The sequence below is a fragment of the Homalodisca vitripennis genome, chromosome 3 (genome assembly GCF_021130785.1).
Source record: "Homalodisca vitripennis isolate AUS2020 chromosome 3, UT_GWSS_2.1, whole genome shotgun sequence".
Taxonomy (NCBI): domain Eukaryota; kingdom Metazoa; phylum Arthropoda; class Insecta; order Hemiptera; family Cicadellidae; genus Homalodisca; species Homalodisca vitripennis.
The window spans coordinates 56617475-56631898 of NC_060209.1; the positions used below are offsets into that span (position 1 = coordinate 56617475).

The 14424-nt window shown below is 34.0% G+C and overlaps 1 protein-coding gene across 4 annotated transcripts in view; it reads right to left on the reverse strand.

The window, feature by feature from the left end:
• LOC124356923 (cGMP-dependent 3',5'-cyclic phosphodiesterase-like) overlaps window positions 1–14424 on the reverse strand; it is a 39368-nt gene that overhangs the window by 4448 nt on the left and 20496 nt on the right. The window contains exons 2-8 of one of the 4 annotated variants that reach the window (XM_046808225.1): window positions 12755–12838; window positions 8448–8568; window positions 6461–6645; window positions 5248–5355; window positions 4812–4947; window positions 4289–4406; window positions 1364–1533 (exon numbers count right to left, since the gene is read on the reverse strand). In XM_046808225.1, coding sequence (XP_046664181.1) covers window positions 1364–1533; window positions 4289–4406; window positions 4812–4947; window positions 5248–5355; window positions 6461–6645; window positions 8448–8568; window positions 12755–12819 — 903 coding nt within the window. In that variant the 5' untranslated portion in view covers window positions 12820–12838. Of the gene's footprint in view, window positions 1–1363; window positions 1534–4288; window positions 4407–4811; window positions 4948–5247; window positions 5377–6460; window positions 6646–8447; window positions 8569–11373; window positions 11490–12754; window positions 12839–14424 lie in introns of those variants that run through there. The other 3 variants (XM_046808224.1, XM_046808227.1, XM_046808226.1) reach the window with 3 other exon arrangements.

A 14424-nucleotide genomic window follows, 5' to 3' on the forward strand; every position in this document is an offset into this window, starting at 1 on the left:
ACTAAATTAAGAGGAGCCTCTATAGGATCTCGGAATAGTTGATTCAGAATAGTTGATTCATTCTTGTTGAAATGAATTAATTTAAGAGCAACATCTGGCCAGACCAAAGGTTATGCAAAACCTCATTTTATTAGCTCCTTCCCAAGGAACAATGTGCAAATCTCTCCCCAACACCAAATTATTAACAGATTTAAATTCGTCTGACCTAAAACTTTTTCAGAAAAAATCAACCCTTGAAGGGTATAAGATACCTTTATAGATAAAACAATTTTAAATTGTTGTGAAACTTAACACCACTACCCTCTATTACAAAAGCATCCATCATTATATTACTTTGTGATCATGTATTTGGTATATGATGAACTTGCTAATTTATTATAATAGCATTTTGAACGCCATCCAATAGTTATGTTTTCATTGGGAAATATCACATTTACGGGTGACCACAAACTTGAATTAAGGAGTGGTGCATCAGTGGTTGCTGAGTTATTCAAATTAAATTGACAAAAATGTTTTTTAAGGAGAAGCCGATCTCCTTTTTATGCCTTATTCTGCCCGTCCTCATGGGCCACTGGCCTGTGCGAGGATCTTATCAAACAGAATAAGGGGGAGAGTCGATACAGTACAAGGTCGATGGTACTGATAAAAAGTGCAACGGTCATAGACAAGATTCGAACCTGCGCTATCTCCAACTCAGACTCAAAGTCCAACGTCTTTCAAAGTCCAACGTCTTAGACCACTCGGCCATCGGCACTCCCAAATCAATTGATGATTTATTGGACTTAATATTTTTGTAATACATTAGTTGTGGTTAGAAGCTGGTGTCTTCATTTTATAACCATAACACATTTTTTTATAAAGTGTTAAAATTAAATATTTCATAATAAATAATCAAAATTGATAAATTTGACCCTCATTAAAGCAAAGAACCAATAAAATAATGTTTTATTATTAATTAATAATGTAACTTGCTGTTCAAAACTGTGAAAAGAATCTTAATATAAAAACAATTTCCTCTAGGAATTCTAAAAGTGTGAAAACAATGATATCTATTTGACAAGAGCCTTGTGATTACTGTAAAGAGAATCCAATAATTACAGATTTGTATTGAAATTATTAGTGTAATAGAAAACATAATGCTCAAATTTGCGAATTATCTTTGGTAGTGATGTTCTCATTCAATACACTTGTTAAAATTTATAGTGTAATAGGTATGTTTTTCATTTAATTTTTTTATTTGCGTTTTAAGTGTCATTTTGGAAAATAAAGAATTTTTTACAGAACAATTCAAGTTTTCAGCTTTTGAAGTGTAAACTTCCAAACTGAGAGAGAACTGTAATGAATAAATTGCAGTAGTTCTCACAGCAACAGCTCGCACAGTTGCCCAATCCTTGGACTGGTCGCTGAGATCCGCACAGGAGATAATGACAGACCGCAGCAACTCCTTATGTCTACTGTTAAACCTGTCAAAGCCTGCCTCAGCCATCTGCTTCTCTTCTGGTAGCAGCTTGAAGTGGACTGCTAGGTCTGTAGCTGTTAAACAAAAGTTTCTTAGAAAGAAAGAATCCAAAATGTACTTGGGTTCAGTTTAGATTAAGGAATATCAATTCTCTAAACCGACTAAAAGAATATCAAGGAGATAATTACATGATTATCTAATAGCAGTTTTGAATTAATCGTTCAGATAAGGAGAGTTGCCATCTGGTGTGAAATGTTTAAACTTTATCTAGAGTTAAAAAATGGAAATAGCTCACAAATTGAGAACTGCAAGCCCATCTCACTTATTTCAACTTTTTCAAACATTAGTGATAAACGTGTTCTTAAGTACCTTATAGAACAATGTACCCAACACAACTTACTGGGCCATAAGCTACATGGCTTTGCAGAGGGTAAATCACTAGAGCAATTATCTAACATTTAGAGTTTATAATAGAGAACACTGAAGAAGATGAGTTGATAACACAGTTATTCTCCCAAATTTCAGTAAGGCTTTTGATTGCATCGACCACAAATTTATTGTAAAGAAACTAGAATCCTTATGTGTGAGAGATATGCCAAATGCATGGTTCAAAAGCTTTTTAATGGAGAGAAAAATAATTTGTGGAAGTTAGATACATAACAAGAGGAATCGACATTGAAGGAAGATTAAGTCTGTTATCAACTTAGAGAGGAATGTAACAAGAGTCCATTCTGGAACCTGTTCTCTTCATTTTGTTTACTAACGAAATGTCCCAACATTTACAGCATAGTTGCTCACATATTGTATGCAGATGATACCACCCTGCAGCTGCATGGGAATTCAGAAGACGAACCAGCAGTGGTTTTCTTACATTGCCCTTAACACAGCATATTGTAAAATGCTGGTATGAAGGTGATCTGATAGTAAATACATTCAAAACTAGCCAGAATTCGAAAGAAAATCTACAGAAGTCCCTAATATTTCAACTGCTGATGTGAAAGTAAAAGCTAAATGTTTGGGTATTACGATCGATCAGGATATGACCTGGACTGTACATATCTACAAACTTACTAAAAAACTTAACACAAGCCTTTATGTAATAAAAAAAATTTCATAAATCAGCAGAAAGAAAACATAAATATCATACACCATATCCAATTAATCTCATCCGAAATATAGCCTAGCTGTGTGGGGTGGAATATCTGCAATGGATATTAACTCTACAAAAAAAAAGACTAAGAGTTATGGCTGGACTTCATTGCTTGGAAAGCTATAAAGAGGCTTAAATAATTGTCATAGTCATTAAATTACACACACAAAATGTATTAATATGTGTTAATTGTGCTCTTTACATTTGTTGATAAAACTTGTTTTCACATTATTCTGTCGAGGCATTCATTGTCTTGTGTGTGGGAGAGATTACTATAGTTGTTTCTGGCCATCTTGTTTCGAATTTTAACGTTTCTATCACCAAAATATATTTTATGTGTTTATTAGAAAAGTTCGCTGTATATTGGATTTTACAAAAGTATTTTCGAGAAGTGCTTGATACAAAAGCTGTAAAAATCTGTTTGTAAAGTTTTTGGTTCTCTGGAAGTTATCCCTCAAAGATTTGTGACGACAAAATGTAAAAACGTAGATGTGCAACACTTTGCAACGCAATTAATTATTAAACTAGGTTCTGAAGTACATTTGAAACTCTTCCAATATAATGCCAGAGGATCTGCATTCATGTAGCATTACTTGAAGTACTCTTTCAAGATCTCATTTGTAGAAAGTTAAATCAGGACTCATATTTTCATAAAACAAAATGCAGGTTTCACAAAATACAAACATATTAACCTAACATAAAAATTATCAAAATAAGAATTTTGTAGACTAAGGCCTAGTATGTGAGTCATCGGGACAGTGATAGCGAAGGTAGACCGGGCTGAGCGTGTGACGGTGTGTGCGCGCTTGGGTGCAAGAGCGCGTTGTAATCCTCTGGGGCCCTTGAGGCGGGGGACAAACTGTAGGGTATATACTGAAAGCAAGAACGTAATGCTAAGTTAGGCTATTGGTGTTCAATATTAGGTTGTTTGGTTGAGTATTTAGTCGTGGCCAATATTAAGGATGGCTTTTATTAAATTATCCACCATTAGAAAATATAAATGTGACAACTTTAAATGGGGAAACTTTCCCTGTTGTTAGGGACATTAATATATATATATATATATATATATATTATATATATATATATATATATACATTATATATATATATATAATATATATATATTATATATATATATATTATATAGTGTAATGGTAGCACATTCACCCGGCAAGTGAGAGATCCGGGTTTTGATGGTATCTCCTTTTGCCACCATGTTTAAGTAAAATAAACTTTAATAGTTTAATAAGACATTAATAAAGAAAACTGCTATAAAATAATTTAGGAGATACGGTTCGAACATGAATCTCATCGTAAATGAGATGTGCATTATATGAAAAAAATAATTCAGTATTCTTATTTTAACTGAGTATTCCAAAAGTCCTTAATTCTGTTAAAATAATCCCAGAATCGTATTTATATTTACTCTCGCTGCTACTACCTTAATTCTTTTTACTAAAATACTAGATTTTTGTAGATCAAAAGACAAGTATACAGTACTCCTTAATATTTGAGCATTTCTATTAATATATATTATTGCACATACTGGGTTTAAATCAACCCTGGGTTTAAAGTACATACATAATAAATAATTAATTGTTAAATAACATGATACGAAAAAATAATGAAATAATATGCTTTTTTCGTTGTTTATCATTTCTGAAAGGAAATACTCACCAAGAATAATCTGTCTGATGAGATGTTTGAAGTGGTTAAGTTTATGTCCATCAAAGTGAGCTAAGAAATTAGTGTCCGAGTTTTCAAGCAGACTAAAAGTAATAGCGATGTGATGCCTCTAGAAACCATAAAATAATGTTATTAATAATATGAAACTATTTTAAAATACGATTTTATGATAATACAATTAAATTTAATTGAAATTTACGTATGTAGAGTACAATAATAATAATAAAACACTGCTACTTGGCGTCTTGTAAATATAACTTTATCCATCATAGTTCATAAAATATGTTGGTAATATATAATTTTCGACTCAATGTTTCTTAATCAACGTTTAAGCAGGTTTAAAATATTGACAACCATTCTGGATTTAGTCAACTTGTTCTATCCACCAATGATTGTGGACGTGTATCAATGAACTAGAAACACAGATCACAATTCCGGCTGTACTGTAAAAGGAGAAGCCCTCGGATAAGGTACAACTAAATAAAATGCTACCATTTAATTCTCAGTAGTATACCTCCATGATGGAACCCTGGTCTCTGTATCTCTGGGCTAGAGTGCTGTTTGTTTCCAGTTGAAACTGATTGTTGGTGCCTCTATGGTCAATGTCATGGCACAACGCAGCTGTTAGCAGCGCCAGTCCTTCCAACGGCCTTTGATCAACATAATGTGCTCATAAAATTGTAAATAAAACTAAATTTAATGATACAAAAGGTATTTTTAAAATATTTTCTGGACTATGTTCGATTGATTACTACTACATTTCTTCTGAAATATTAATTGGAGTTTAATTTCTTCCTTGAATTTATCACTTAATAATCAACAAACAAGTGTGATACTTCAGTAACTTGTAATAAACTAAATAAATTATAGTATCAAATATATTGTTTTACTGCTAAACCAGAGTAATGCTTATCTAAATAACACAAACAGTTTGAAAATGTTCCACTTACGTAAAGTGTTGTTTCTCGATGAGCCGGCAATTTGTGAGAACTGCGAAAGAGAAGTGGAGGACAGCAAATGCGTGGTGCCAGTTGTGATAAGGCAGATCTCTGTAACCTCTCTGGGCACGAAGAATAAACCTCAACAGAAACTGTTACTACTAATCACTACTCAAACTGCGCTGTCGTGATTACGGCATATACGAGTTGTATATAGTAAATGTGTGATAGAACCTTATCGTACACGTGCATCGTGAGTCTTTTACAAAGGAAGAAAAGTCCAGGAGCCGGTTAGCATTCTATAAGCACACAAGCTGGTTTTCCGTAAAATCGATAGAGAAAATCCCTTAAGAAAGAAATTGATCGTTATCCACTCTACTTTTGACGGGAATCAAAACTGAAGGACATCGAAAGTGTTAAAGATATGAAACAATAATATTTCTCGGATTTTTTCATAGCTTGGTACAACAAAACCGGCCGTAGCAACCATAAATTTAATAATATCTAAAGCACCAACAGACTACTAGATACATAGACTGAAATTTACTACTTTTGAAGGTATGCACGTGATTAGCTTACTCGGATTTAATATATATTTAAGTAACCGACGGTTGATTTTAAGTGTGTCAAGCTAAAAAAAATACGATTGGAAAAAAAATTACCAAAAATATTCTTAACCTTTTTTATGTCCTCAAATTTCGACTCCCACCAAAACTAGCGTGACTAACGGTCAATTTCTTTTTTAAGGGATTTTCTTTGTCGATTTCAAGGAAAAGGTTATGTGCTTATGTATGCAATGAAAATTGGTTTCCGGCTCTTCCGGTTACAAATAATAGCTCCTGTTTGGTCACCGTCAAACCTCTGCGTAAAATAGGTATTTTTGTTGTTATAGTCAACGTAATACAAGTTAATTTTTAACATACTGACAAAGTGTCTGAATAGAGACAGATTTGAACGTGTTCACGTATTCTTCCCAATAAATCCCATAACATGAGGGATCGCTTAATTCAATAAGAGGAGCACCGAAGAAACATAAAAGTTGGTGTTTGTATCCATATTTTTCTATGTATGGAATTTAATTGAGTTAAAACCTAGAAAAACTAACCAAACATTATAGTTTTAGGTTAGAAACCGTGATGTAATGTCCATTATTACTCGCCTGGATCAATTATTGTCCTGTATGCCTTGAATTGTATTATAATATTACTTAGTTAGTCAGTGATACCTGAAGAGAGTTTCTTCAGGGATACTGAAGAAGCGGACGAATCCCATTTCCTTGAACATCTTGAGACTGAGACACGCAGAATCTTCCCTGCTGACGCTGCGAGGATTGAAGGCAAAACTGGACAATCCTTGGTATTGCTTGATAATCTCACAATCTGACAATCTCTGTAATTGGCCATCTTTCCCCTGAAATGTAAAAGCCTAAATTAAGTTGGCGCAACGGTTTTGAACTTGTTTCATTTTTAACTTCCATTCACCGCTTTTTAAAACAACTTGAAAATAAAAAAATATGACAAAATGTTTTTGATTAAACCATGAGGAATTATGCCTATCACAATGTTGTAACCAAGAAGGACGGGAATTTTGTGCAGTTCAAACGTGACTAGGAATTATTTTCAATGGTGTTAAAGACTTTAAAAATTAAACTTTTGAATGAAAATAAATTTATTTAATTTAAGGTGTATATCATAAGGAAGTAACATTTTCTTATATATAATTTCAGTCATTTTTATTATAATGTTCTATAAATAATTAATATCCTTATCCATTTTCGTAGACCGTATTACAAAATTCTTCGAAATATAGTGCTACTCCTACAATTCCTCAAATAGCGATGACAAAGTTTGTTTATCCCACCTGTGTTCAGGAAAAGTGACTTTTAATCATTTAAGGCTGCAGCTAACTCTATTTATCGGCTAAAAAATAATCTGACCGAACAATAGTTGCATCACCTTAATGTTGACAGATAGGGTAGTAAATTATATAAATAATACTGGAACATTTAGTGGTATATTTCTGTACTTTTGCACAGCGTCTTCTCAAAATAATTGTTGAGATAGTTTAGTGTTTCACATTTCTAGGTATAACACATAGTATGTATGTGTACTCCATGTACTTGTACTTCATCATATACATTGTATTGGATTAGTAAGTGGGAGTATCACTACATATCCTTCCTAACATTTTAGTCTTTTTGTAATTATTTTTAAACTATTTTCAAACATAGTGTTTAAAACTTTTAGTATTTACAATTTGGAATTTTGACTCTCAGATTAACCTGTCTCCCAAAATATTATTCCTTCTGGTCGCTGGCTGGAATTCACGGGGCTTATGAATGTTTTAAGCAGGTTCGAATTCACAGAATACTTGCAATAAAAAGTTCACAGAGATTTTTTTCTCAATACACAATATATTATTCTGTCCATATTAATTACTTAAAAATGACAAAAATCACTTTATAAAGAGAATATATGTGTAATTTTTACACATTATTGTTTACATATCTCCGTCCCTGTACTACAATCTGCCAAATTATAACTGTTAGACCTTTTCTTCCATTCCAGTTGAACGTGCAAGTAGACCTATGTATAAAGTTAATACAGCCATAAATTAAAAATGTATGAATCGTGATTTAGTGGCTTTTATATTTTTACTAGACTTTGTAATCATATCACTTGTTATAAGAAATATGTTCTCTTGTTTGTGCACAGAAAGAAGTTATACTAAGGATAAAATCCGTTAAAATATAGCTGTTTACAAAACCCCACGTTAATCTTATTGTATGTTATAATTGTATAAAGGTTATAATAATGTCGCTTGCAATAAATATTATTTCAGAATTTTAATTTAATAATCACTGAAAATGTGTCAAATTAATATACTAGTATAAATAAAGTGATGGATAGATAATGCATTAATGATCTACATAATGTTTAAATGTTTCAACAACTCAACTCATACGTAATAATAACACAGGGTGTGAAAACACCTAGAACAAAGCAAAACAATTGGTTGTAAGAAACATTTCTTCAATTGGTTAGGAATAAGTTTGTAAGATACATTCAAATAAAAACGACAGAAATTCCCATTTTTTATTTAAAATTTATTATTTAAAATTTTTCTTACTTTACATGTAAAATTCAGCAAATGTACTTTTCTGATTACTTATTGACTATAAATTAGTAGAATCTTATGCATCACTAACATACCTGTGAATTTGATCCGGAATTGTCTTCAGCACATAGCACACCTTCTACTAAGGATAATATTATCGCAGTAGACAATAGTGAAACAATCACTATTATGGTGTACTTTATTGTTGTCTGCATTCTGTAAAAGGCGATTAAACCTATTAGAAGATTACTTAGACATTTCTCATTTTTTGCTTTGTCACATTTCTTGTAAGTAAATAATGTACGAGTATTTAATATACATGTTCCAGATCATTCTGTTTTAATTCTGGAATCATAGATCAGCTCTAGTTTTAAATTTAGGTATAAAATAGTACCGGGAGACCGATGAAAGTTTAGTAACTGCATTATTAGTAACATTAATTAAGAAAGTAGACTTCCACTTCGTTTGTTGTACTAAAAAAATGGAGGTATGGGTTCAAACACCTACGCGGTGGAGCGAGTATAAGATTGATAATTGCGGTTGTATTCTCTTTTTCGATGACTTCATGCTTCATAAACTGAGTTTGGTCGCGTAAGTAAGGCGTCTTTCTTCGTATATACTCAGATCTCATAGTTAATTCCAGAGTTTGCAACAATTCGCTCGGCGACGGTTATTGCGCGGTATTTCAAAATTTGCATTGGCTGAGCTGCTACGTTCAAAAGGTGGTGGATCTAAGCTCCGGTTTTGAAGTAATAGACGCTGTAGGAGTTGGTGATCTAATTGTCGGTGATTATGAATACGAAAATGGCTTCGAGCAATGAATACTGCATTACATAGTGAAATATTCCCAAAGGCGGTGTTGCCACTTGAACAGCAGCACTAGTTTGGTGGGAATCACGTCGCCGCGCCGTTGGTGTGTATAGCAATCCTATGTATGGTGCACCCGTTCCTCAAGGACGTATATGGCTCCATCGTGCATTGGCGTTGAACGGTCCCAGACTCTTGTATTCTACAGTAGTTGAACTTGCGGTTTTGTAGTTTTGCAGAACTTCGACGTGCTGGCATTGTGTCTGTTGGCGGACCTGTGCGAGACGATCGACTCTTCCCCTTTCCTCCTCGTTTTGCTCGGTTCGACTAACAGCGTTGTGTTGACGGAGATGTTTGGAGCAAGTGTTCCTGTCGTAGCCAAGCGTCAAACAAGCGCCAAGCGTGTTGTAGGCGAGAATGAGCGCAGCGATAGTTTATTTCTTCTTTGTTTAACTGAGACATGAGATTTGTGGTACTTTCTCTGTTTCATCGATTAGCTAATCGTGCCGGGCGTTGTTCAGCAAAACGTTGAAAGTAGAGGGGCCTCCTTGATCAATATAAATTTCATTAGCTTGACTTTTGATTCATTTCTTTTTTTGAAGTTACCTACTGGTTGTGCCTTTCTGGAGGTCTTGTCGATTAAATCCGCCGGGGGACTAAATAAATGAAAACACTTAAATGTAATTTTAAGAGTCGATAGAACATACAAACATGGCGCAATGTAATAATAACATATAAAACAAGAGAACAAAAACCAAATTGGTGTTTATGTACAGTGTAACTAACTTGTAAAAGTAGCTGGCAATCGTATCCTTACTTAGACTACATTTATTCAGAAATATTCCGCCACAAGCAGGAGTCAGATTTTGCAATAAAATCCCACAATGTACTAAATTATAAACCAATGACAAATCATTCAAAATGAAAATGAAACAATTTTGTGTTGCCTGGAGCAGTCTACAAAGTGGACGAATTTATGGAACATAGCCCAACATTGTATAAATAGTAACTAAAATCAAAATTTAAGATTAACATTTTCATAAATTTAAAAATTATGATATCCCTACTGTTATACTTTATTTTTTTAGTTTTTAGTATAGTAAACACATTTAAATTGGTTTTAAATGAGTATTACAGTATTGACATTGATTACGCAACGTAATGTTGTATTATCGATACGATGCATATAATTTTTATATTATTATAATATTAATCATGTTACTATCGTTCTTTAGTAATTTTATCCACTGCATATTCCAACTCAAAAATTCAATAATACAGATGGTGAAATATTTCGAGATGATGATAAAACGACAGTAGGCCTACATGAAATATCTCGATCCACCGCTTCCAATTCGGAAACAGCTGATAATTAGCTGAAAGCCAGCAATCAAATCAAATTGGTCGTTAATCTGATCGTACATTTGATAACAAAACTGCTCTACTACTGTATACTATTGTATCTCACATATTATGAGCGTAATATCACTTACAAGTTCTTGGGCAGTCAGTAAATTTCATAAAAGTGATCACACAATAAACAATTACTTTAACAATACAAGATTATTTTCACTTGTGTCCAATGATTGAGATGACAACGATCAACATTTCTCGCGTATTACGTAAAAATATAGTGTACATTACAATTTCCTGAATTAAAATTAAAGAAAAATTATATAACGTACGTGGATTTCATTAATTTAAATATGAATCAGCTAAATAACTCCATACAGCATATGACAAGATAAATGTTTATGTTTACTTTAAGGCATATGTATAAGTGTAATTCTAAATTTCGATCTGACCCATCATATCTTTAAGAGCCTCAGGACAAAATTGAATTCATCGCTTTTATCATAGGTTTAACACCTCCAGTCATGGCTGATTGAAATCGGGCTTAGACCTTGATATTCAACCATCACATCACTGTCAAGTTGTGTAATAAACTGTTTAACAATAGATTCAAGAAAATAATTGGTGGAAATTTTTTTCATCCCAGGGGTCTACTTTGTGAGATCCGAATGTATTCAGTATCGACCGTGGTAAAAACACTAAACCTTAGAACGTCTATGCTAAATTTGATTGACGTCCGTTCAATAAACTTTAAGTCATTAATTTTTCATAATAATAACAAAGTGCCTGAAATATTAAACCATCGTTCAAAATCACAAGTACACTGGGTGAAATATCTAAACATTTGATTGACTAACATACATTTGGTGTTTTCCGATAAAAACGAAAACTCTAGAATTCCATTTCCGCCGGATACGACAGTGTGTCACCAGAACAGGAACTCATAGACCAACAAGACAAAGAAAGAGAGGGAACTGATTGATGTGGGGTGACAGCAGCGCCACCAAATACGACGTGTGAGCAAAAAGTGAACTAGATCTGGTCAAGATGGCGACGGTGGTATATCGGACAGACATGACCTTGCGACGGCGACGCGATGCATCTCGATCACTTGAACTAGATCAGCTGGCCACAGGAAAGTAAGAACTTCTTTCTTCTAGATTTCTATCTCCTCACAGCCCCATTTTTCACTTCGTCAGTTTTCATTGTGTATTATTCGAATTATTATAACGTGGTGTTTAAATGCAACTATTTTAACTATTCTTATTACTTTTATCGCTATAAGTACTTTTTTACTCTTTGTGTGTTGACTTTGTGTAGAGTTTTATTTTCGTTAATTGATTTATCCATTGTTGTCATCTAGTAGTAACGAGTGACCATCTACTCAAAACAGTAACAAAACAGTACAAAAACAATAACAATGGCAACTTTGCAAGTTTAGACCTGTAATTTCAGTGCAACGTGAGTATCGTCGAGTGCTTCGTGAAAATTCTCCCGACAGACGCATTTATCATTTATCGATGGGATAAGGCAGGTTGGCCAATAACAGGAGATGAAAAGTCAGGAACATTCAATACACCTTTTTAATGTCCAAAAATATCTGTGCGGAAATGTGCTCGTGAATTGTGTGTTCATAAAGTTTTTAAGAAAATACTTAGTTTAATCGTTTTAAATCCCAACAATTTAAAGAGGTATGACTTTGCTGTTTACTGTACATTCTGTGTGAAAATGAACTGGATAAAAATGTTATAAACGAAATTGTTTTAATGGCTACAGTTTATTTATCTGGAAAGGTGTATTATCATAACTTCTGTGTCTAGGGAAGTGAGAATCCTCATGCCCTCATAGACCATCATCGCGATTGTACTAAATTAAATGTTTGGTGAGCTTTGTCCCGAAACCGTATTGTTAATCCATTTTTCTTTTCTGAAAAAAAAGTTTTATTTATCTTAATATACTAGGGCACTATACTGTACCACAAATTGACAATGGAAATGTGATTTTTAACTCGATGTAGCACTCCACTATTGCAAAATTGTTCGTGATTTTCTGAGCAAGAAATTGTCTGGAAGGTGGATAAGACGAGGTGATTTAAGTGCTTGGTCACCACGCTCACCCGACCATATCCCTTTAGATTTTTATTAATGGAGTTGTGACGAAAGTCAAGTTTACAGTGAACATATACACACAATGATATTGAAAACTTAAATCAACGAATCAGAGATGCTGTTGAATCAATTACCCCAGAAATCCTGATCCAAGTATGGGAGGAGATCTAAGTCGCTTGGACGTCTGCAGAGTACTCATGTCGAGCTCAGATACTGACCTAGAAATGTTTAAAGTACTGTTTAATCCCATGTTAATCTCATTCTTGTGCTGTATATACTTTTGTAAATATTTAAATATGAAACATGACTTGCACACAGACACACTTCTCACTGTCAATTAATACAGGATAGCGCATATGTCAGTTTCCCCATAAATTGGGATATTTTGTTTCGATAGGTTCGTAACAATACGGCAACAACAACAATGAGGCTGGTAACAATAATAGTTGGCAGCAACACGGAGTAAGTTCATTGTTGTCTGTTCCAGCGGCTAGTGTAAAGTGACGCTCTTTGCATCTGTTGTTTGTTTGTGTGTGTTTTTATAATGTTTACAAGCCAACAACGAGTTTACATCCTTCAGCTGTGGTGGAAGCATAATAAAAATACTGCTATAATAATTGATGAATTTAGTGGTAAATATCCCGGTGTCGCGATACCCACTCGACAGTATATATGCGGAAGTTAAATAAGAAATTTGAAAACACAGGAAGCGTTAAAAATGCCCCGAAGTGTGGTCGTCCACGATCAATTTGCAACGAAGAAAACCTGCAGACAGTTGCTCAAGATTTTGTAGCCAGTCCCGGTAAATCGACTCGTAAGGTATCTGTTGAACTTGAAATATCAAGAAGACACGTGCAAAGAATGTTAAAACAATTACAGTTTAAGCCATATCGTCCATCTTAACTCCAAGCGCTTCACGAGGATAATTCCGATAGGCGATTGGAATTATGTGAGACAATAATTATCCGCTCAGAGGTTGATCCAAATTTCTTGCGATCAATTTTGTGGCGTAATGAGGCATGTTTCAAACTAAATGGACGCGTTAATCGGCATAACTGCGTGTACTGGTCGGATGTAAATCCTCATAACGTAATCCAAGCAGAAAATTTAATGTGCCTGGTGTTATGGTATGGGGAGGTATCGTGTACTATGTATGGCCCATAAGGGAGGAGGATTTGAAGCTTTGAATACGACTGTCCCAGACATAAGAAGTTGTTAGCCAATTATGTGGGGGGGGGGGGGGGGGTTGTTGCTGGCTAGTGATTTTGGAGATGGAGAATGGTACTCTAAATATTTATGCAATATTTAAGAGGTTCTTCATGACATTGTCAGAAAAGATTTACTCTAACGTACACTATTTTAGGGCTAAAGAAACATCTTGGCTCAGGGAACGACTGATCCAAACTCTTAAAAACGATTCTTCAACGTACATTTACGATCTTTTATTGGATCAGCTCTCCATCTTTGTTTTGAAGTACCAATCTATCGATTTAGTACTATAGTAGAACTAGAAGACGCTGTTCACTATCCTGTTAAGTTTCTACAGAGTCTTAACCCACTAGAAATTTCACCTCACAATCCGTGAGGATCTCTAATAACTTTGCTACTGAACCTAATCCCTCCTAAACCATGCAATGGCACAATACTGCACTTCGTACCGAAACATCACAGGGCTATCATACTCACTGGCTGTGGGACAGTTTAAAAAGTCTTCATACCTCATATTCCCATGATTCTTACAGATTATCAGTTTCTATTAAAAAGACTTAAATTCCCAGACAAACTATTTTTCTATGTGTATGAA